Genomic DNA, 25,128 nt, shown 5'->3' with positions numbered 1-25,128 from the left:
GTTACCATTTGTTCCCATGATGCAATGCTATTAGCAGGCAATGTATTAAGCCATGAACGAGCTCTATCCTTTAAAGAAAATGGGAATAGTCTAAGTTTAACATCATCGTCTGAAAAATTTTCATATTTAAAAGTTTGACAAATGGCATGAAAATCATTCAGATGATTATATGAGTCCTCATTTTCTAAGCAATAAAATGTGGGGAGACAATTTAGCACACTAGGTTTTAATTCAAAACTCCTAGCAACTACATTTGGGTATCTTATGCATGATGTGCTCAAATTAGCTAAGGGACTAAAATAGTCCTTAAATGGCCTCTCCTGTGGTGCTTGTAAATCCATTCCAAATTTATTTTTAATGTGCCTGTGTGTGCAAAGTGTTTTTTCTAATTCAAGGTCTATAGGTTCAAGATTAGGTAATAATGACCTTCGACCATGCATGCAAAACAAATAAAATAAAAAATAAAGATGGGAACAAAATAAATAAAAATAAAAAAGAGGGAGAAATTACGATACTAACATTATTGCACTATTAAAACCTTTCTATAAAAATACACAAAAATAAATACGTGAAATAAATTAATAAGATAAACAAAAAAAATTACAAAGAAAAATAAATTGAAAATTAAATTACAGAATTTTAAAGAAGAGAAAAAGAAAAGAAATACTAACCTTTAAATGTAGATTCACTTTTTTTTTCTTTTTCTTTTTTTTTAATAATAAAAAAATACAAGAAAACAAATAAAAGAAATTATTCACAAAAAATAATTCTATAAATTAAAATTACTTACCTCCCCGGCAACGGCGCCAAAAACTTGTTGTGCAAATTTTAATGTACTCGCAAGCGCACGAATCTATTGTAGTATAGACTAATGGTGACGAGTGTCGATCCCACGAGGAGGTGGATTTTAATTGTGTATAGAATTAATTTTGTAAATGGGTTGTTGGATTTATGGTGGAAATGATTTGGAATATGCTAAAACTTAAATTAAAATGGCGAGAATAAATTCTAAATTTGGAACTGAAATGGCGAGAATAAATTGAAGAGAATTCTATTGAAATAACGTACTTGGGTATCTGGATCCGTATCAACATGCATCATGGGCTAAATAATCCTTATTAATGCCAATTAAATCATGAGGGGGGAATCCACACCTCATGAACCACGCTCTAATCAATATAGTGCTAAGGGCTTATCGTGCCAAATAATAATAACCTTATACTAGAGAGCCGGTGTAACCAAGGCGGTATCTAAACAAGATTATTATTATTTGTCGACGAGAAGTCAAAACATCCACAAAAACTAGAGGGGAAGAGAAAATAAATTTACCAAATTAAGCCCATGACACATGTGGAGGCTTCACCTTCAACCCAAGCTTGAAAGAAAATTAGCCACTCATACTTGAATTAGGGGCAAAATGGGAATTTATTAAAATATGAAGAAAATACAAGATGGAGAGGGAATTACAGAAAATGGATCCAAAAAATGGATTCAAAGATATCAAATTAGGGGGGGAGGCCCCCTTTTTATAGATACATGGAGTAAATCATGGCCATCGGATTAAAAACAGTTTGGACGCTCAGGATTGCGCTACGTCATCAGTCAACAGTCCACGGTTTGACCACGTGGATGAACAGTAACACGGTTTGACCCGACTTTGAACAGTAACGCGGTTTGGTTGAAAATAATCCTGTGTAATGCATGCACCGTATGCGAGATTTTTCGTCCACTGATATGCTGCCACGTCATCATCAACAGTACATAAGAATTTTAGCCCAACAGGATCGTGCCACCTCATCAGTCAATGCCACATCATCGGTCAATGCCACGTCATCATCCGTCTATATAAACAATATCGTGAACAGTAACGTATACAGTACCGTACACGTGAATAGTACCGTACATGTGAACAGTGCTATTTTTTCTTTTATGCTCTTCCTAAGGTTTTCGACCGTTCTGAGTTCAAAAGTGATGTCCGTTTTGCCATCTGATCTCTCGTTTATTGTGAAATGACTATGATGCCCCTAAAATACATAAAATACTTAATTAAAATAAAACAAACGGAATTAAATCAAAAGAAGGTTAAATTCATAAAAGTAAAGGTGTTAGTAAGACTTGAAATGTAAAATGACGGTTTTCTCCTTTATAAATATGCACTTTCTAACACTCAACATGATGTAGACCATTTATAGGCATAAATGAGTGTCATTTGAAGGGTCTATTCAAGGGGGTTTTGTTATCTACTATTACACTTTATGGTAATAATGGTATTCAGTCACTTATTGTTTGTGTTTGTGGAAAAGAGAGTAGTAGCATATGGACATGGTTTCGTGGTCAGTTGAGAGAATTTTTGTATGACTCAAGGCAACTAACTTTTATATGTGACAGACAAAAGGGTATACACAATGCACTAGTCACTGAATTTCCAACAACTCATATTAGATACTGTGCTAGGCATATATTTTGCTAATGTGAAAGCTAAGCACACCAAAATAGATTTTAAGGCACACTTTTGGGCTGCATTGAGGACATCTAATGCAAGAGATTTTGATACTGCAATGGAGAGACTTAAGAGCGTCAATTCAAATACTTTTGAAACTATTAGAAAGATTTATCCTAAGTTTTGGTCTAGACATACTTTTGATAAGACTTGCAAATTAGATCATTGCACAAACAACATGATAGAGAGTTTTAATGTCTGGTTAAAAGTGGAAAGAAAGCTTCCATTAATAACAATTATAGAATTCATTAGAAGGAAAATCATGAAAAGGCTGGTCAGTAAAAGAAGGAAAGCTCAATTGTGGCAATGTAACCTCACTAGAGTGATTTACAAAAAAATGGATGAGAACTTGCAAAAAGACAGAAGGATTTCATTGTTATAAGTAAGTAAGACATTGTTTGAAATACATGATGAGCAAAGGACTTACATCGTTGACCTCCAAAAGAAGAAAATGCAGCTGTGGACTGTGGGCAGTGAGTGGATACCCTTGTGAACATGCCATGCCATGTATTAATCGCAGTAGACTCAGGTAAGAAGACTTTGTTTTAGATTATTTCAAGACAGAAAAATATATTCAGTGCTATAGTAATATAATTTATCCAATTTCAAACAAAAACTTATGGCCTAAAGTGCAAGGTGATGAAATTCTCTCCATTGGTTAAAAGACCACATAGAAGGCCAAAGCTTACTAAAAAAAGAGAGGCTGATGAAGTACCATCCTAAAAAAAGAGATACAAGTTGTAGTGCACTTGTTGTGCAAAGTTTGGATATTACAGAAGGGTCTGTCCAGTAAATCCAGCAAATTAAAGCAAAACTACAAGACAATGTAAGGTAATGCAATTATTTTAAAAGTTTGGAAACTTGTTATAGCTTAAGGTGAACTAATTATGTGTTTTTATTGAATGAAACTTGTGTTTGTACAAGCATTTGAAGAAACTAGAAGTAGCAGCAAGAATTGAGTCCTCTGAATATTGTGGTAAATTTTGTTTATAAGTATTCCAAGTTATAGTTAATATATTGTGTACTTAATGACATGCGCGCTTTCATTTTCTGCCTCCTATTTGTAGTTCCTTCCACTGGAAGCCACTCAAGTCATAACAAAGTCAGCGACAATTGTGTTCACACTGCTGCAAACAATTTTACACAACCCCCAAGAATAAGAGCAAAGAATCAAGCAAGTACCCACACATATGATGTAGGTGGGTCAAAGTCAAGACAAAGCTGGATTAGGGTGCAAGGAAGAAAGATTTTGACTAGAATGAGACTGACAACAAACGAGAAAGGGGGAGCTCCTACTTTCCCGCAAAGGGAGGTAAAACATTTATTGTATTTAAATAATTCTTACATTTATTAGGACTTCAAGTGATGATAAAATAACTTATATGTTTGAAATTTTAAACTTCATGTGCAGTATCACCATTGGCAACAAAGTATATATTATATAGTGAAAGTCATTATATATTAAACTTCTTCCACAATGCCACAAAAAATCAGAAATGATAAAGGTTCGCATGCCACCTCTACTACTTTTGATTTTTTTTGTTTAATATGAAATATGTTAACTCATTAATGCTTAGACACTATTATGGATTGCTTACTTGTTGATGTGGATTCTAGACTCATTAGGGAAGATCATGTATTAGTTTGCAAGGCCATGGTATTTGTGGCATTTTGAAAGTGGTTGGATTTAGAATTAGATAGACACATGACAGATAGGCCAACACTGTTTTTGTTATTTTTTGTTTTTTAGGAGATAAAATAGTTTGTTGCTGCCATAGTGTGATGAAATCTACATAGACAATTACTATGTAACCTTTATTTATGAATGAAATGTATATTTTAAACCAATAACTTCTAGAGCTACTTGTTTTGTATTTCTGATTTTACATTTCACTTTGTCATCAATACTTGCATTATAGCCTTAACTATTTACATAACAGATAAATATGCATACACAAACAAAGAAGATCAACAACTTCATACATAATTGGACACCATGCATATTTCTTTCCATTCTGCTCATCTTCTCCGAAATTTCACCACCTATCTCTTCATTCATATATAACCTTAGTAGATTAATTTCCATACTTCTTATTCTCTCTAAAATTTCATCATTCATCTTTTGATCAATAGGGACCTTGCCATTGTACCCTCTCTAATTAGCCTCCTCTCTTCATTGCATGGTGTCTACCATTAGAAAAAAAGTAAACTTTTAAGTTCCTTGCCACATTTGTAATATAGTCGTTTTGGACTGACTGCTGATTCTGATGTTTTTATTGCTGCTTTTATGCCATAAAAGCACATTTTGTTGGGCAATTGTAATAGCCCCCCATTCACTTAATTATTGTTTGAGGTAGCCTTTAAGTTACTTGTTGAACTGGCTGTGAAGATGAGTGTTTGTGCTCAAATGGCTGTGGAGATATGTGTTTGTGCTTGAAATGGCTATGGAGTTGTGTGTTTGTCTTGAGCAAGGCCTATCAAGGATGATTAAATGGGGGGTTTATCATTTATAAAGCATTTCATTTCAGATGCAACGGTCGACATTATAACGGCTCTTTCTATGCTCGTAATGGTCTTTTCATAGGCTGGTAAACTTGTAAATATTTGAGCAAGGACATTTCTGAAAATACAATATTATTTTTTGGAGTAAATAGCCTTTTTAGTCTAGGGTATCGTTGTAAATAAATTAACATTTAAGGACATTTTCATTATCGTAACCTCATAACGTAACCTGAGAACAAGCTTCCATGGGCAAAAATGTAATTTCATAATGAACTGTCAATTTTCGTTAATATTAATGGAAAAACTTAACGAGTTGTCACCCCATTGTGTATTTTTAAAAAATGTTTCAGCATTTTAAAGTTTGTCAAAAAATGTGTCACCCACGGGTAATTAATCATTATTTTATCAGTACCTTTTTTCACATAAAATTGTACTAGAAAACATGCATATTAACTTTTACATTATGTTGATGTGAGGAAAAATTGTATATTATTAAAGTTTGTCAAAAAAACATGCATATTAAAGTTTGTCAAAAAACATGCATATTATTATTATTATTATTATTCTCATAATCATCATTATTATTATTTTTAAAAGCAATAATGACTATAAATTGTAATTAACAATCACATAATTACATTATGTTGATGTGAGGAAAAAGGTTTAAACTTAGAGCCCGACATTCGGTTCGAACCGTAATTTATCGATTTGATTCAAGTATGTTTTAAGAATCGAACGTGTTATAAATAACAAAACTGATCGTGATTTAAAATTAAAAAATATATAACTAGTGCAAACGTTCTCACTTTATTTTAGATACACTTTAAAATCGTGGGGTTTAAGAGATTAATTTACGTAATTGGAAGTAACCAATTAGGTTTACGATGAAAACCTAATTGGTTACTTCCAATTCCGTAAATTAATCTCTTAAACCCCACGATTTGAAACCTAAAAATCGATCACTAATCCAATTTGAGTATCTCTACATGATAGATCTCAACAGAAAACTAAAGAGTAACGACAGCAAGTGATTAAGTTCAGTAGTTCCTTGTATAAAATTATTGCCTCTAACTATCAAATTAAATGTGAATAACCCGTCCTCCTCTCTTTGAAACAAGGGGTGATTCTGGTTCTTTTAATCCCATGGTTTTATAGTTTATTTAAAATTAATTCTTTTAATGTACACGGTTTAAAAATGCATCTGTATTATAAAAAGGGAAAAGGACATAGAAACCCCTAACGTTTAGATAAGGGACATAAAATCCCCTCTTGTTTTAAAAAAGACACTTAGACCCCATTTACTAACAGAAAACGTTATGTTAAATCATTAAAAGGCTAATATCGTAATTGCTAATTAATAACAAATGAAATGACCAAAAACCCACGGACACTTCACACACACGAACAGAACACACGCACGCACACTTAACACACGAACAAAACAGGCGAACAAACCAAACAGACGAACAAAACAAAAACACACACACTGCTCGCAGATCTGGAAAAATCCTTACACACACACGGTTTGCTGGAAACTGTTGGGGCTGTCGGAAGTTGTTGGAACTGCTCGTGCTGCCGCAAGCTGCTGGAACTGCTCGCGATAAAGGAAGCTGCTGGAACTGCTGCTCCTGTGTCGATCGAGACTGCGTCTGGTTGCTGGAACTGCTCGCGATCAAGGAAGCTGCTGGAACTGTTGCTCGTGCGTCGATCGAGACCGCGTATGGTTGCTGGAACTGCTCGCGATCCAGGAAGCCGCTGCTGTGTTCCTCGTGCATCGATCGAGACCGCGTCTGGCTGCTGGAACTGCTCGCGATCGGGGAGCTGCTGGTGCTGCTGCTCGTGCGTGGCCACTGCTCGTTCGTCTGATTGCTGCTCTTGCTTGTGGAACCCAGGGTTCAATTCCGTTAAAACTAATTTTTCTCTCCTTAATTTTTTTTTTTACTAAATTAACTTTGAGAAAAAAAAATTTGCTGCTCTTGCTTTTGAGATTTGAGAAAAAATTCTAATATATTGGTTTGCAGATGGTAACAAATAATGATATGCTCTCAGATAATACTACAAAGACAGCCCAACAAGAATCATTTCAAGCTGAGGTTGATCAGTCGTCCCAAAACCTGAATACTAACCCACTTTATTGTTTTGAACAAGAAGATGATGAAGCATATTGGTCAAATGATGATAATGAAGACATAATACATGTTGATGATGAAAGTGGATTAAATTGGGATGATGGAGCTCACAAGCTAGTAGTCGGAGTTGTCATATAAATTTGTAAACATTATTGTTTAAAAAAAATTATTATGGTTATTGTTGTAATGTTTTATCGGTATCAATTTGTGGTATTAATAATTAATTTTATTTATTTTTATTCTTGAGTAATTGATTAAATTTATTTGGTTTAAAGAGAATTTGATAAAAAAAAATTAAATAGAGAAATTGGGTAATGAAGGTATATTTGTAATTTTATTAATAATATAAGGACAAATTAGACAATAAATAATTATTTTTTAATGTGTTAGAAGGGTATCACGGTAATGATATGTTCAATGTATAATTTCTGTTAAAATTAACATTTTTCGTTAGTAAATAAGAGTCTGAGTGTCTTTTTTAAAACAATAAAAAATTTTATATCTCATCTAAATATTGAGTGTTTTTTTTAAAACAATAAAAAATTTTATATCTCATCTAAATATTGAGGGTCTGAGTATCTTTTCTAAAACAATAAAAAAATTTATATCTCATCTAAATATTAGGGGTCTATATGTCCTTTATAAAAAATAGACTCCGCACCCGATTTTGTCCAGCACTACCTAACATTGGTTATATATATATAAATAGATATATTAACTCGTCTCATCTCTCACACTCACACCAATACACTATAGCCGCAAGCCGGACCGTCTCCTGCCCTTTCACTTTCGCCGTTCGTCGCGACTCGGGCAGCCGTCATCGTCGCCTCAGCCCATCGCAAGCCACGCATCCCGTTCGTTGCGCTTGATACCTCGTTCTCACTGCCGTCATCGCTGCCTTAGCCAGCCGTTGCTGTCGCACTAGTGAGAGTGAGTTGTGTTTTCTCTCTTTTTCTTTTTTTTTTCTCCTTAAATTATGTTTCCTTGGTGCTTGTTCATTTTTCCTTAAAATTATTATTGTTATTATTTTTTTCCTTAAATTATGTTTCCTTCGGCCATGTTTAGTTGACAGGACAGGAGGTGGGAAAGGAAATGAATTTAAAATCTGGAATAGTTTCTTTTGTTTGGTTGGAATAAATTAACAGGAATTTAATTTCAACAGAAATTTAATATCTGGCGTTATATGCAATTCAAATTCTTCTTTGAAATGTCGGAAATCTATTTCCCTGACTTAAAAATAATTGAATTGTCCTTTGTAACCCTAAAACATTTCCAAATTTTCAATTTTGCCCTTAGTTAAAATTGAGACGATGAAAACCTAAAATCACTTTACCTCTCGATTTCTCTCTATCTAGCAGCCCCCTCTTTGATTTTCATCCATTTTCCCAGCCACTGCCATTGATTCAAATCAGTTGCTGCCATGGATTCATTTTAAAATAAGAAGAACAAGACGAAAATCGAGGTAAATTTTTATGACTTTATAGATTTATTAAGTTGTTTTTATGTTAATTTTTTTGATTTGTTGAGCTCATGATTCTGTTCGGTTGCTGAGAAAATTATGGCTAATTTATTTTTGTTTTGTTTGTTTATTGAACTAGACTTGATTATTTTCCTTGATTAATTAATTATGGCTGAGTTTATTGAACTAGCTTTGATTCGTTTGTTTGGTGGGTTTATGATTCTGTTTGGTTGCTGAGAAAATTATTAAGCTAGCGGCAATTAAAAACACTTGCGTATAAGATGCAAACTGGTGTTAAAAGCACTTTTCCAAATTTGACATTCAATAAATTCAACCCCTCCAAAAGCTGTTGACATTTTTAAGCTAGCGGGCCTGTAACTTTTGACCTACTCTTTAAAGCTTTTGCTTTCTAGCTTTTACATTGTAAAATGTCCTTGTTATTTGTTCTTACTTTTGAGGAAAATGATATACTGAACACAAGTGTCCACTGAGCTTATGGATTCTTCACATATGAGTGCAAAATTTGTTTTCTGCCCAGTATTCGCCTTCATCTTACATACAAATTTTCATATCTTTTACAGGATCAATGGAAAACTAGAAGATGTTCTAAATCTAAAAAAGAAGCGGCTGGATAAGATTACGCCGGTATGTCTTCCTCTTTTCTACACTTGCCAATTTTGAGCTTACTATTGTTTATGGAATTTATAACTCATTTTAGACTTATTATTGCTTTGATATACTCATTTTATGCATATTGTTATTTTGATTTTTTTAATTTATTGTCAAAATTTAGAAGCATTTAAATTTTATAAGGTTATGTTCCAGCACATAACCATATAGGTGTGTGTGTGTGTGGGAATAATAATCATGAATTTTATTTAACTATGAGAAAACTTATGTTCCAGCACATAAGTATATGTGTGTGTGTGTGATAATAATAAAAAATAAAAAATAAAAAATAAAAAAATAATCATGAATTTTTTTAAGACATCCTGACATTTAAAAAAAATATTTATAAGTTGACAAAAGTTTAATATTGACATTCAATTATATTTAATTACAAATATTAATAGCGTAGTATTTACAGTAAAGGGTAAATTTGTCCAAAATAAAAATTATAATTCCTTTCCCCATGAAATTCTATGTTAAGTCAAACACTGAAATTTAATTTCTTTATTTCCTTCCTCTCCTTTCTTCTCCCTTCCCTTCCATTTCTCTCCTCTCCTCTCCTCTCCTCTCCTCCCCTTTCTTCAAACCAAACATTCCCTTGGTGTTTGTTCATTTTCCCTTAAAATTATTATTATCAATTTTTTTTGTAAGTGTTGATGCTACGAACCCTCAAGATAGAAGTGACTCCTTGTAAGAAGAAGGTGCCTTGGTTTAATAAACTACCAACTAATCACGTACTTGGCTGATGTGGGATCCAAACATTCCACCCTCCTTTAGTACCGACGTCCACGGCAGTTCACTCCCCGACTAGGTAACAACCCTGAGGTCACGAAGCCAGAACTGCTGTAGCAACGGCCAACTTCAGAGATTAATTTTTACGAACACAAGTCAGAACTCACTCTTAAAAACCGACTTGTAAGAGGAGCTGCCTTGGGTTAATAAACCACTAACTAGTTTCATAACTAGTCATGTGGGATCCTAACAGTTGAAGTTTATTAATTTGGAATGGTGTTCATATAAAATTGCTCAAATTGAAATGAACTAAATCAAACCATAGAATTGAACCGAATATTCGTTTCATAAATTCATAAACAGATCACCAAATACTGTCCAGATAGATATTACCATATTAGTGTTTATAACAAAATTGCTCATACCGAACCAAACTGAACCAAACCCTAGAATCGAACCAAATATTCAGTTCATTGAACTGAACTAAATACTTCCCAGCCCTGTTTGACAAATAATATTAATATTATTTCTCTTTTTTAATTAATGTGTAAAAATAAATAATGAACTCCCCCAATTTCTGGGAATGTTCTGATTTTGTTTTGTATGTATATATGTAATATTCCTAGAGTTTTGTATATATGTATATATTCCTAGAGTTTTGTTTCATGATTTGTGTTGGTGTGGTGTATTGAGCTTGTTCAGAAACGAAGGACATAGCCCTTCTGAAAAATGTAGTTCTATAAAATTCAGCTGATTGAAAGTTAAATTAATTGTAGGTGTCCAAAAATGTTTAAATATGATTTGATTCTTTTAATATGCATTAAAAAGATTCGTTGTGGTTTCTGCCTCCTAAGTTTCATCTATTAAACTTGTCATGACCGAAATTGATGATAATTATTGTTGAAGTATTGCATACTGAGGGCTTGTTTTCTAATTGTAGATGTTGAATTCTAGAAATTTTGGAGCTTTATGTCAGCAGCAGTCAAATTTTCATTTGAATCGTTTGCCAAAGCAGTCCTTTAGCTTTACAACATTTCGGATGGAAAGTAACAGTAAACTAAGAGTTTGTAATAATGATTGAAGAGGTGCATTGGATAGCTCCGGAAGGTTTAGATCGATATGGGAAGACTTCATAATCCAGTAGACTGCTCTCGCACTTGGAGGGTTTGGGCCATTCAGTTGAATTATGGTGATTTCCTGACAGAACTACTAACGTAAGGCAAATGATGTCTGCATATTTTTGAATCAGTCGCACTTGGATGATCACGCAATTCATATACTCTTTGGTGCGAATCGCTGGGAGAAGACGTCCGTATTATTACCTTATGTAATTTGCTTTATCTTGCTTTGAGCGTAACCTGTGATTGCTTTACTGTATTTTGATTTTTGGTCAATAATTTAGGGCACCTGATTGCACTATGTGATAGATCAAAAGTGCAGGTCTCTCTTTAGGGTTTGGCAGTTTGAGAAACTTGTTAAATCAAATGTGCAGGTCTTACTTCATTGTTTCTTATTGATGAACCACTATATCTTTAAGCTTAAACTTCTAGCACAACACATGGATCCAAAAACACACAATCAACACTGGATCCTTACATAAGTCCTCTTATTATAGGTTTTAATTTAATCAATTTATGATTTTCAACGAAAAACCTTTAATTCAAATATGATTTATTACCAAGGAACCACTAATCCCAAAAGCTAACCTTAACTGAAAGTATAAGAGTTATACATAAACTCTAACTTATCTCATAGTCTTGTGACTTGTCTTTGCTAGTTAGAATTCATTAGTAGCTGACTTACTTTTATTGTATGAAGCATGAGTTCACATCTTTTTCATAGCTAGATGGGCTCCATGAGCACACAATTTGTTTCTTGGGCCTTGATGCTGGTAAGATGAGTAGTTGCAATATTCTATTTGAAGTTATTTTACAATTTTAGGTTATTAATTTTGTAGGTAAATGTCCCCAAGGGGAAACCCTAATTGGTTTTGATATCCCTCTCAATTAACGTTGGAAGAGGATTATTTTAATTTGGGTTGGGGCTGGCTGCATGAGAGAGAGATAAAAAATGAACGAACTTGTGGGTAAATTATGATGATTTGCAAATCCTATCCTAGTTTCCTTATGTGTAGATTTTGGATGAGCGTAGCATTTCTTATACTTACGTAGAACTGACAAACTCAGGATTTTATACTTGGATGAGATATATTAGGTGGATGTGGAAAATTCTCAATTGAGATTCTTCATTATTTGGTTTCCTCTAGGACTCAGATCACGATATGAAGTAGTGATTGACCTACTGGGTAGGCTTCTATAGGAATAGAAACTTTGAGATGAAGTGTCTTTGTTACTGTTCATTGTGGAATATATTTTGGGACTTTACATGAAACCTGTGTTCTTGATACAGTATCTAGATTATAAACATGCAGCATTTATATTGGGTAGCAGGTGGGTGGAGTTTTGTTGTAAAGTTAGGCACGGTGGCTGATGTAATAGCGTTTCCTCGTTTTTTAAGTTCTATAAGCTGATCATGGGACCTGGTGGTATGGTTGATCACTTGAGGCATTTGGGTGCTTAATTGTTGGGAGTATCTTCTTTAGGCTTGATATGCCCAGGTTCCTAAGATCTTGGATAAATTGATAATTTGATAATCATATGAAGGGAAATCCTACGATTTAACTTATTTTTGGAGCAAGTTTTTGTTTTCTCTTTGAGTCTTTTCTTTTCAAAATTTTAAATAGAACGAAGAAAAATGTTGCCCAATGCTTTTGCTGGTCAGTGATGGAAACTAAATGGAAAGCAACTAAACGGAAAGCTGGAACTACCCTCATTGTTGACCGTTATTTTTATTCTGGGGTGGTTTTCGCATCTGCTAAAGGAATTGATGTTGAATGGTGTAAGGTGAATACTTGCCAAAATGCTTTGACAAAGAACTTTTTGTTATTTTAGTTCATTACTCAATTCATTGAGGTCTTCTTTTGCAGGCGCATTGGGCTGCTGGCTCCAGATTTGGTACTTTATCTTGACATACCTCTAGAGGTTAGTTATTTAATATAAGTTTCATAGATGTCAATTGCAGTTGGTTAGGCACCTTGCTATGGTTTGTATATTGCTTTTACTGAGTGTGGTTATCAACCAGCTGCTGGCTCGTAGCTTTTTCTGGAATATTGTTTGAGGCAACACTACTACAAAATTGGCAATAGATGGTAGACATTTTGTGACAGATTATGGACAAAATGGCTAATATCATAACAGTACTAGAACTCATGATAGAATTTTCAATCTGTCACATATTAAAGATGGTTTTGTGATAGAATTGTTTTCTATAACGAATTTATGATGGTTTTGTGATAGAATTATCTTTTATCATGAATTTTTGATAGAATTGTTTTCTATAATGAATTTATGATGGTTTTGTGATAGAATTATCTTTTATCGTGAATTTATGATATAATTGTGATAGAATTATGCTCTATCAAGAAATTATGATAGAAAAATACCGTGTTTGACGCAAATTTGATGTACTATTTTTATTTTAAAAAATTTTAAAAAAGAGAAAACGCTACCGTTTCACCACAGTTGACTGAGTTTTCTTAAAACACCAGCAAAATGCTACAGTTTTTGGTATGTATTGAACTTATTCCCCCCACACTTAGAAATCAAAAGTCCTGAATGCTGCTTCTCTAGTTAAAGAGAAAACAAAAACTCTCTCTGAAACCCTCATTCTCTTCGTTCTAGCATGATGTCAACTTGTTGTTGACAAACCCTCTCTCTGAAACCCTCATTCTTGCTGTTCTTCTGCCATTCACATGCTGCTGCTGACATCATACTAGATTTGTTCTTCTTGTTCAGCTATCACTCTCCTTCTTGTTAAGCCATCATCCTCCTCAGTTTTGTTTTGTCCCCCAATGCCCTCTGCCTCTTTCACTTCTTTTCAAATTTCCCTAACTAAACCCTAATTAACCATTGTCTTTTCGCTTCAAAACCCTCACTGATGTCACACTGAAGAAAACACCAGCCAAGCAAACAAAATTCAGCTAGTTCTCAAGACCCTAGCTCTCATCCCTCATCAAGTTATCCAATAATTTCCTCCGTTTTTTGTTTTTTTCTCCAAGCTTATATTTTTCTCTGGTCAATTAGTGGTTATCTTTTATTAGCAGTGGTTTAACGCATTGATTGTTGAATTTATAAAAAATTTGCATATACTATTCTATACGTGAAGCTTTTTGTCTTTCAGTTTATGTAGTTATAATAATGGAAATTATCAATTATGCAAAGATGAAACACATATTCCGTATTTATATAGGTGTCGTAAATTATCTATTATGCTTGTGTGTTTGGCTTTTTAATTCTGTGGTGCAAAGTTTGTGCACATGATGGCTTACACTTGATCTCTGAACTTCAGGTAAGTTCACTTGTTGACAAGCATATGTGCTGATGCTTTTTCTTTGCACCTTTTGTTTTCGAGTATGCCCTTTTTTTTTTTTTTTCTTTCTACATTTCTCTTAAATTTTTAACACATACAGCATCTGAGAAACAGAGTTGAATGATATTATTGGAAGCTGGGAAAACTTTTTCTTTAGAACTCATTTTAGTGAACATGCTTTAAAATTCTCTTCCTTAAGCTTAACAAAATTTTCATTTTAACACAATGATGTGGTGCAATTTATATGGTTGGCAAATTCTTTTACCCTTTTTCTTTTTGTAATGAGCCAAATAGGTTATCTCAACTTTTGTGGATTTGATGCAAACATCAACTGCCTTTTGTCAAAATTTCACCTGTAACGATATTGGAAGATCGGTCTTTCAAATTGCTTCATAATTTAAGGTCTCTATATAAAATATTTCTTGTTGATTATTTTAGCGATTTGATGAGATCGTGCTTTTCTTCTCACTATTGTTCTCAATTCCATAATTGTATATATTTGCAGACAATGAAAATGGGAAACAAGTCAAAGAAGACTAGTATGAATGGTTAAATAACCGATATGCTTTTCTCCTCACCATAGTTTTAATGAATGCTATGACCTCTTGATGGGAATGAATTGTTTTTTAAATAGAATTGAGGAAAAAACATGTGGAATGAAAAATCTGGGAAGCAATGGTGAAGGTCCATCCCCTACTTTTAATATTTTTGCATTTCTGTGTGTAATGGATGTTTAGGATGCTTTGTGCCTTTGTAATATTGTAGGGGATATGGCAAGTAAGGAGATGGATGCCTGGCTACGTGCCCTTTGTGCTCTTTATAATAAGTTGGTGTTACAGTAGTTTGTTTGTGTATAATGATGATAATAATTATAATAATAATTTTATAGGCTTTTTTCATTGCCATTCCTTGCTTCTGTATATTAAATAAAGAGAGTTGTAACCTTCCATTCCAATTATCGAAGAAATAGACTGCAGTAATAGTCATAGCTGATCAGTTTGCTCTTAATTTGGATTCTGTCTTGGTTTCGTTATCACATTATGAACCTTCTTGGGGGACAAGAGTGCTGTGAAGTTTGAATGGTTTTTCTTATTTTACTTGGTAATCTCAGTTATATTTATAAACAATTAATTTGCTTCTAAATCCAAAACTGGCAGATTTCTTATTCTTTCATTTGATTTATTATGCCCACAGCTCCATGTTCGCTTTTGCATATTTGGCATATTTGCCTCAGTTGCTCGTCCAATATTATTCGAAGGAAAGCCGCTCATGTAAGTTAATTCAAAGTTTTGACTACTCTTTGCGGCAAATTTCTAGCATTGTTGTTGTTGGCAACATAATAGTTCATCAACACCGCCCTGTAGAAAACAGAAGTACTTCCTCTTTATTTTCTTATTTTTCCCCCTCTTTTTTAAAGATGGTTCATTCATCTATAGCGTAATGACAGAGATTCCCGGCCTTGTATGTACAACCTTGCATTTTCTTCTTAGTTATTTAAGAATGAAAATGAGAAATTTTATGCAGGCAGATAAATTAGCATGAGGATGGATATATGTGGGATTGTGGGGGTCTATAAACGTTTAGGGAGGCGAATGAGTAGTAAAAAAAGAGTCGGTCAAGAAACATCTTATAAGGGTAAAAGTGTCACTCAGGGTTCATGAACTACTTGCAATTGAATCATTCTATTTTTCTGAGGGATACTTCGGTATTGTTTTCAGTAATCTTATATATAACAAATTTTTATCTTAAAAAAATTATTTTAAATAATGTGACATTTATTAATTGGTTAATAAAATAATACAATTAATTTATTTAGATTTTATAAAGAATTATTAATTACTTAATGAATGAGATAAAAAATTTGGGATTTGTATAATACTCTATTTTTTATATAGAAAAATTCAATATTTTTTAAAATGAATGAACAGTGAGCTTAATATTTTAATAGAAAAATTGTTGGTATTATTAGCCTCATTAAGTTGCTACTTCGCGTATGTTCTCTTTGGTCCTTCTTATATTACATTTTTGCTGACTTTGGAAGAGTTTTTTGCCGTGCAATGGCGCTTATTTACGTTGCAGCCTTCATGATTCCGGCAGTATATGATACACAAGATGAACTGCTCATCATTTTAATAGGAGAGAACTTTTGAATTTCTTGATAATTCATTTTAGGGGATTGTCAGTTTCCCCTTACTAAAATCACATCCAACAATTCCTTTAACACTATAATTTTATAGTATTATTTTTATTTTCAAATAGAGCTTAAATTCATATTTGTTATAAATAAAAATTAAAATACTGAAAATAAAAAATTTTTATTTTCTATTTATAATAAGATTTTTTAAACTTGTGTGCGTGTAGATTTTTTTGCCTTCAATTTTAATAACCAGAAATATTAGGGTATAATATTATATGGGTAGATTTTTTTATCGTTATATATTTATCTTTATTGTCCTTATATAAAGAGGAAGATGATATTTAATCATTCATGGAGCATAATCCTATCTTTATGGGGCCAAAAAGTACCATAACTAATCTCCATATATAGTTTTAAAAATATGCAAATATTGCACTGAGAAAATAATAATGTTATGTCAATTACGTTAGGAAATTTAATTAGAATACTCACTAATGTTTCACCAATAATCTAAGATAATGTAACAAAAACCTAAAAAGGAAATGCCAGCAATTACTAACTATTTAATAGGGCATATAGTCATCAATGCAAGACCTTTCTAAGCTTTCATTTGTTCTCCATTGTTCTTCTTTCCCCTTTCAAAATATGGTTAAAATTTTAATGCAAACCATCAAGATAAAGCAACATACTTATTGCCATTCTATTAAACAACTTCATTTATATATACATTCCTTGTGTGTGTGTGTGTGTGTGGATATGCACGTTCTGAAAGATATATAAAAGAATTATAAGCACCACAACAAGAAGATATATATTCACCATTAATCAAAGCACAGAAAAATCAACCATGATGAAGCATTTAGCTACAGCAATGCTCATATTGATCATAAAACTAGAAACTTCATCAGCCGAGCTGCCGGACATCTTCACAAGAATAGTGAACATTAAGAACGATTTGGGTGGCGGAATTCATTTGACAACTCATTGTCAATCGGCCGACGACGATCTCGGAGTCCGTGATCTCTCTAATGGACAATTTACTGAATGGAAATTTCGTGTCACGTTGATTGGGAAGACACTCTATTGGTGCTCAATGAAATGGAATGATATCGTACGAGCAAGCTTTGATGTGTATGATGATGACAAATTTTGGTGCTTGTATTGTTATTATAGTGTTAGGCAAGACGGGGTCTATTTGCATAACTTGGAAAAAGATACATGGGAAATGTTTCATCCATGGAAATAATTAATTAAGTGAGGCTTTGTTTTATAATAAAATAAGAATTCTTGGGATTTATCTACCTTTGTCCCTACATTATTTTCGCTTCTGTTTGATGGTCTATGTGTTCTAATGAATTTGTTCATCCTACAATAAGACTACTAAATAGTTGAGATTTTGTTGTTGTGGGTGGATTTGTTGGTTAGAGTTAGGTGGGGGATGATGGTAATATATAGAACCATGAAAGTGTATGGTCTTCTTTTGTTTTTTGTTTTTGGGTCAATGGTTTGCTTCGTAATTCATTTTATTTATTACCTCTGAGAACAAAAATGAGTGTATAATAAAAAATTAAATAAATAAAATAAAGGAGATATTAATGACCAGTCCCCTTTATCGGCAAAGAACATTAATCAATTAATAAATGTTAATTTACAGATGAATTAGTAAATTATTCGTTAATATCTGGTCATGAACATGGAAATTTCTGTAGTCATGGCACCCCGCATTGGTTTATGAATAGAAAATTTCATATTCAGAATGATCATTTGGGTGATAGAATGTTCTTGATGGCTTATTATAGATCTAAAGATGATGATTTGGGTGAGCAATTTCTCTAAGATGGACAGTTCATGCAGTGGAAATTTCGTCTCAACATCTTTGCTCAATTTATAATTTTTATATATTTAATAATATTATATAAATTTATTAATAAAAGAAATTTCAGTAATTAGTAGTATAACATTTAATTAGAATAGTAAGTAAAAAAGTGTAAGGTGTTAAATAAAATTAAAAAAATGAATAAAAGCAGAAATTAACCTAAGAGCTATAAATACATAATAAATACAAAATAAAGTAAAGGGGTAAATAAAATTTAAGTCACAAAAGACAAAACAAGTGTGAAGTGTTAAATGAAATTTGATAGTAAATATAAAAAAATACCTTGATATTTAAAAATAAATTTTAATTAGAAAAAGGAGTGTAAGGTTCTAAATTACACATGTCAATGATTCAATCTCAAAATAATAAAGAGTGGATATTGTGATATAAGTGCAATAAAACATAAAAAAGTACAAATATGAAATAGTATAAGGTGCTAATTGAAATGTGCCTATGGATGTAGGTAGAAATTAGCTTAATATTGATGAAGTAAATTTTAAATAAAAATGAGTTGAAGGAGTTGGATGAAAATTTAATTTATAGTGGTGTTGTCACAAAAGATAAAAATGGTATGGTACCACCATTTGTAACATAGTTGGACCCATGTTGACGTATACAATAACAAAAATGGATGGATTTTATGAGGTGTTATACTTGCAAATATAGCAATAGGCAACATGGGGCCTATGTTTTTAATGATGAAAAGAAGATACGGGAAATGTATAATGAATGGGAGATGTAAGTTTTGATGAAGAATAAATAACATAAAATAAGATTTTTCTAACTGTATTTTTTTTAAATTTTGCTTATACTATATTTAGAAGTGTTCAGATATAAGTACATGAGAAACATGAAATATAATTTGTTGATTCAGATAGGATAAGTGACAATAATATAATATATTGTCATATTAATTTTTGTGATCAGAGTTTATGATAACAAAAATATCATATTTATGATATACAAAATGAGAATATAGTTGGGAATTATAACTGCAAACCAAACCAACTCAGTTTAAATTTGGTTTCAATTCTCCCTAATCGAGCTTGCGATAGTCGGTATTAATTAATTGTCTTTGAGATCATAAAGTAAATTTATGTTCCTCATAACAGCCTTAGAGTTATTTATCAGGAGATTGCTAATTTCTTCCCTAGTGAAATCAATATATACCACTCCCCTCCTTATTGTTTTTACAATAATCAATATCACCATTATTTTATGGTATTATCCTTATTTTAAATACACTTTTATTCATATTTATTATCAATTAAATAAATTATATAAATAAAAATTTAAATACAAAAAAAGAAATATAAGTTTGTTGGCAGAAAAGCCCGAGCCGGCCGTGGCCCGGCCCAGGCCCGCGGGCTTTAAGCCCGGCCCGTGGCTTGAAAGTATGGGTAATAGCTCATAATTAATAAAGCTCATAACATATGGGCTCAGTCAAGGGTCTAAATGAAAAGCCCGGGCTTTATAATAAATAATATAATATATATATTATATATTATGGATAAGGGCTTTATATATATGTATATATTTTTAAAAAATGTATAATATATTATAAAATTGAAAAAAAAATTAAACAAAATAATAAAAAAATCGAGCAAAGGGAAAGGGCAAAGGTTTTGTCACATAATGTCAAAATTCCTAAATCGGTAAATCTCTATTAGTTTTTTTATATTAGTGGTTGATTTGTATGTTATGTAGGGTACTTGTATTGTTAGTATTTTTATATTTTGTGTTGACTAATTATGTATTAGAGAATTATATTTAAGTTTTTAGCCTATTGTAGTATTATGTATTGGATAATTATATTTTGAAAATTTATAGTTTTATTTTTTAAAAAAAATTTAAAAATTCGTAAAAGCCTGGGCTCGGCCCGGCCCGCCCAAAGCCCGCCCAACTTGGATGGGCTTTGAGAGGACCTGGACTTATTTAACATTCTATGGGCCTGGTCCTGGGCTTGGCAAAGCCCGGCCCAGGCCCTTAAATTGCCAACCCTATTTCAATGTAAAAAAAATTAATAATAATGTATTTTTCTTAATCTTTTTATTATTTTTATACCTCATTATTAAAAAAATCAACAAAAGTTATCTATTATTACGAAAATAATAAGTAGATAAGTAAAGAGACCAACTAACATTAGCTCTCGCGTGTTTGCAACACCACTGCCTTCCATAAAAACATGGATTAAAATATATAAAATTCCAAGTAAGACAACATTTGCGCCCCCAAAAAAAAAAAAAAAAAAGTGACATTTCTAGAAAATATAAAATACCTAGGTCTTTCATACCTTAATCAAAGATCTCGTAAAAGAACTTCTTGAACAGCTGCATGTGATCGGCTACCGAGTTTATAACCACTGACAAGGTCCCATCATTGCTCGGACTTGGATAAATATGTGCTATCCCTTCATAATATGTGTTAACGATCCTCGCAAATATCGGCTGGCCCCATCCAAAATTCGCAACATACATTGGCATATTTGCCAAATTGACGATATTGAGGTTAGGGCACTTGTAAATGTGGCCTCCTTTCCGTAGAGCATTTAAATCAGGCTGTTGCTTTAGGTAAGCAAGTGCTGATTTCAAATACTCATCGTCCATCCGCTTTAATGCTTTTTGAATTCTTTCAACAGTATGATTCAATGGTTCACTTAGGATATCACCCGATGAAGCCGTCAACGACGTGGTGAAAATTACATTTCCAAAATATCCAGGCGGGAGTGGTGGATTCAATCTCTGTCGTCCGTCTGTAGGAAAGTGTAACTTGCTAACTTGATCATCAGATAATCCGCGCGCTTTACACATGCTACGCCAGATATGTGCTGCTAGGATCGCCATCCTACTATACTTGACGTTGGGTTCATGATCTGTCTTAGATTTCTCTTTGAGGGTGTGGATTTGATCAAGTGATAGGTTAAGGATTGCGGTAGAAATGATTTCAGGATTTTGGGTAGGAGGAGCGTTCATGGAAGGAGGCGGGTCATATTCAATGTGATGGAATTTGGGAGAAGTTGGAACCCCAACACTCAGTATGGTCCGATCATAGAATGGTTGAGTGCTAATAGGAACGCCACGCGTCGTCTCCGCCCATGAGTTGATGATATGGTACGCTGAAGCTCCATCTACCAGTGTATGATTCACTCTAGTTCCAACACAAACGCCTCCACATTTGAAATAAGTTACCTAATCAATAATATACAAACCATTGTAAAATTACTTGAAAACAATGGTTAAGAGGGATGACAACGATTTCTCATACCTGTGCCATCAAGAGTGGATGGGAGGATATATCCTTTGTATCACCAACAGTTGGAACAAGCGTCAGGAGTTTCGAGCCTTGTGAGAAGTCACCGAAATCATCAATACCACAACTTGTTTCGGCCTCCAGAAACAAAACTCCCTCTCCGTTACATAGAATCTCAATTTTGCGATTTTCATCCTTCTGCAACCTTCCGGCAACGGGGTAAAACGGCACAAGAACTTCGCTCAGAGCCTTCTTCAGCAAACCAACTTCAAAAAAATCGGTGCAGTCACTGGACCGCCGATAGAAATACACACTGGGAACGTAATTGGATGGCACAATCATGTCTAGGTCGGATATTTGTAGGCGATGCTTGGGTGTTTCTTGAGCAGGGCGTATAATTGTTGACTCCTTAACGTGAATTTTCATTGTGCCAAAATGTAACTATCAACACCTGTGCAGAAAAAGGATAAAATCTAAAATGTCCCTCTAGGTAGGATTATACAAACACAACAAAATGATTCTCATCAGGCAAATTTGTGGCTCCTGTCAATTGCTAATCCAATAAAATCCGTGTCACTAGTTTATAGCCAACAATGTTGCTTTCACAAACAAAGTGAAGCTAATTAAGATTTAAGAGGTAAGAGGAAGAAAATTGAGACGGGTTTCACGATTTTGGCAAAGGGTGAGACTCTTTGAACTAATCTTCACGATATATCCACAGTTAAATTAAATTTGTGTGTTAAAATTTTACTCTTTAAATCCCTTCTAAACTAACCATATTTATGCCTATGTTATTTTAAATTATTTTATTTCTACACCTATCAACCAACCAAGCATTCTTCGTCCTTTTTCTTTTTCTTTTTTAATTCACATTCTAGATTCGAATATGTAAAACTATATATATCACTGATTTCTTTTTAGGAATTAAACGTTTATCTAATTTTATGACCCGAATGCTATTCTTTCGTAATCTCGTTTAACAACTGCACCACCCGATTAAAAAAAATGATGACTTATTTGTTATAAGACAAGTGAAGCCTTTTAGAGAAATGTTGCTCTTTCTTTGCCTTGTATTACGAATATAATAACAATTTATTCAATTACAACGTCTACAGTTGCTACAAAATTAAAAATAAAAAGTAAAAGTTAAACTTTAAGAAAGGAAAAAAGCAACTCTCATATGAGAGGACACTAAGGTCTGAGGATTTTTAGTGGGGGCAAAGAGTGGTTCTTATTTTATTTAATCAACTTTTTTTTCGGTTATTTTGCTTATTCAACATTTTAGCAATAAAATTTTTTCTTTTAATCGATACTTAATTGCAAGTAAGTATGGAAACCTGGTTATTCATATTCAGCCAGACGAAGTTTATTGATTAATTACTTTAATTATCTATCCATATCAATTGAGCAAACCTTAACAAAGACATGAACAAGGTCTTAACAGATCAAAAAATAGGAAAATAAAGAAGTAAAGAACATACCGGCCGGGATGAGGAAAAGAGAAAGAGTCAAATCCGAACTTGCAGAGCTATGAGAAATGGTAAGTGGTAGAACAATTTGTTGATGAACTTTTGAAATGAGAGATTGAAGAATCTGTTGATAACTTAACTGAGAGATTTTAGCACTTCCTGTATTTATTATCGGGTAATTTTTAAAAACCTCCCCTGAGGTTTGGGCTTGTTGCAAGTAGATGGTGAGAATTGATTTATTTGTAAAAAACTCCCTACCGTCAATTAATTTTAACATTGACCGTTAGTTGACTGTACAAAGACAATATTACCCTTAATAATATTTTGTAGACGGAAATAACTAAAAAAAAATTAAAATTGTTGGCTATTTTACCCTCTTTAAATTATTGATATTTTCTTAAAGTTCCTACAATAAAGATAAAATTTAAAATTTAAAAAATCCTCTTTAAATTATTGATATTTTCTTAAAGTTTCTACAAAAAAGATAAAATTAAAAACTTGAAAATGAAATAGTTAGAATCTTTACCTATGATATTGTAAATTTTTAGAATTGACAAAGATAAAATTGTCAAAAAATAGGGTTTGTGCTTTTCGCGCCAACAATTTTAATTTTTTTTTCAGTTATTTTCGTCTACAAACTGTTGTTGAGGGTAATATTATTTTTGCACAGTCAAGTAACGATCAATGTTAAAATTAACTCATGGTAGGAGATTTTTTACAAATAAACAGATTCTCGCCATCTACTTGCAACAAGTCCAAACCTCAGAGGAGGTTTTTAAAAATTACCCATTTATTATCATCCATTATTTCTCATTGCTGTAGCACGTCTAATAAGTCATAGCAAAATTATTTTGCAATAATAATTGCGAAGACAAGCAGCAGTTATTGTAATTTGTCTAATAATGATATGTACCCGACCATGTCTTTGTCCAAAACGTCACCTCTGCCCTGACTTTGTGTGATTGAAAATAGGGGCTGTTTCAAACGAACCAGAGCTAGCCACGCTCATCTATACTCAGCCATAAACTTGAAAAAGGACAAGTATTTGCCTGAACAAAGACAAAGTTATGACAATTTGTAAATTCAAACCACGTTTTTTTTTTAAAAAAAAACAAACATGTGAATTAGTTCTATGTATTTAATTATGGATCCAGCTGCCTTCCAACCAGTGGCAGGCACACTTTATTTTGCAATAACAATTGCAAAGACAAAAGGAGTTATTATAATTTGGGACCTGTCTATGGTACAGATTCTGTAACAAACATCTCCCGTCATCCCACCATCCGAATTTTCTATTGTTTAGTTTCTCACTCCACATCCAACTACATCCAACGGCTGATGCTGCAGTATGTAGCTTACAGACTCTGTAAGCTAGTCAATTCAATCCAACACAGGGGCTGCCTAATAATGATATGTACCCGACCATGTCTTTGTCCAAAACGTCACCTCTGCCCTGACTTTGTGTGATTGAAAATAGGGCCTGTTTCAAACGAACCAGAGCTAGCCACGCTCATCTATACTCAGCCATAAACTTGAAAAAGGACAAGTATTTGCCTGAACAAAGACAAAGTTATGACAATTTGTAAATTCAAACCACGTTTTTTGAAAAAAAAAACAAACATGTGAATTAGTTCTATGTATTTAATTATGGATCCAGCTGCCTTCCAACCAGTGGCAGGCACACTTTATTTTGTCGTTTGAGTGTTGTGACCGTTGCATGTTTGGGGAAGTTGATCTAGTGGCTTAAGTTCAGTAGCGTCAAATTTAATTTCCATATAAAAAAAAAAAATTAATTTCAATTGGCAACTGTTTCGAACACCCCCATGTGGCAGATTAGGGTTGTAAGAAAAATTTGTGAAACATAAAGAGCAACGAGTTGAGTTTCAAGGCCACAACTACGATGCACCTGTTCTATTGATAGACCGTGTGGAGTTAAATATATACAAAAAAAATAATAACCACAGAATTTTAATAAATG

The 25,128-nt window shown here is 33.0% G+C and overlaps 1 protein-coding gene, 1 long non-coding RNA gene and 1 other non-coding gene across 8 annotated transcripts; 2 read left to right on the top strand and 1 right to left on the bottom strand.

Annotated features, from left to right (window-relative positions):
• The first annotated feature begins 7,763 nt into the window (after positions 1-7,763).
• Positions 7,764-15,939, top strand: LOC18036167. Of its 6 annotated transcripts, none has more exons than XR_002904591.1 (7): positions 7,764-8,061; positions 8,487-8,593; positions 9,172-9,235; positions 10,932-11,299; positions 12,735-12,894; positions 12,978-13,032; positions 15,614-15,939. It is a non-coding gene; the product is annotated as an uncharacterized LOC18036167 (long non-coding RNA). The 6 variants fall into 6 exon arrangements; XR_002904593.1 differs by lacking the exon at positions 15,614-15,939 and adding an exon at positions 14,925-15,604; XR_002904592.1 differs by lacking the exon at positions 15,614-15,939 and adding an exon at positions 13,133-13,391.
• LOC112097071 lies at positions 14,372-14,435 on the top strand. The gene has a single exon (XR_002904729.1). It is a non-coding gene; the product is annotated as a small nucleolar RNA snoR101 (small nucleolar RNA).
• Positions 15,940-20,560: 4,621 nt separating the features above from the next.
• Positions 20,561-23,308, bottom strand: LOC112096845 (shikimate O-hydroxycinnamoyltransferase-like). The gene is made up of 3 exons (XM_024180950.1): positions 23,163-23,308; positions 21,697-22,132; positions 20,561-21,620 (listed from the first exon to the last, which is right to left on the bottom strand). Exons 2-3 carry the CDS (start codon positions 22,105-22,107, stop codon positions 20,727-20,729), a joined length of 1,305 nt encoding a protein of 434 aa, XP_024036718.1. The 5' UTR covers positions 22,108-22,132; positions 23,163-23,308; the 3' UTR covers positions 20,561-20,726.
• Positions 23,309-25,128: the final 1,820 nt, after the last annotated feature.

Source organism: Citrus clementina, unplaced genomic scaffold (assembly GCF_000493195.1).
Source record: "Citrus clementina cultivar Clemenules unplaced genomic scaffold, Citrus_clementina_v1.0 scaffold_7, whole genome shotgun sequence".
NCBI lineage: Eukaryota > Viridiplantae > Streptophyta > Magnoliopsida > Sapindales > Rutaceae > Citrus > Citrus x clementina.
The sequence above is the reverse complement of the archived record's forward strand: the minus strand, read 5'-3'. Positions and strand labels throughout refer to the sequence as shown.

Excerpts from the sequence above, each read along its gene's own strand:
- LOC112096845 (XM_024180950.1), bottom strand. The coding sequence starts at position 22,107 with ATGAAAATTCACGTTAAGGAGTCAACAATTATACGCCCTGCTCAAGAA. Across the intron at positions 21,621-21,696 it reads ATCCACTCTTGATGGCACAG|GTAACTTATTTCAAATGTGG; the intron begins GTATGAGAAATC and ends ATTATTGATTAG.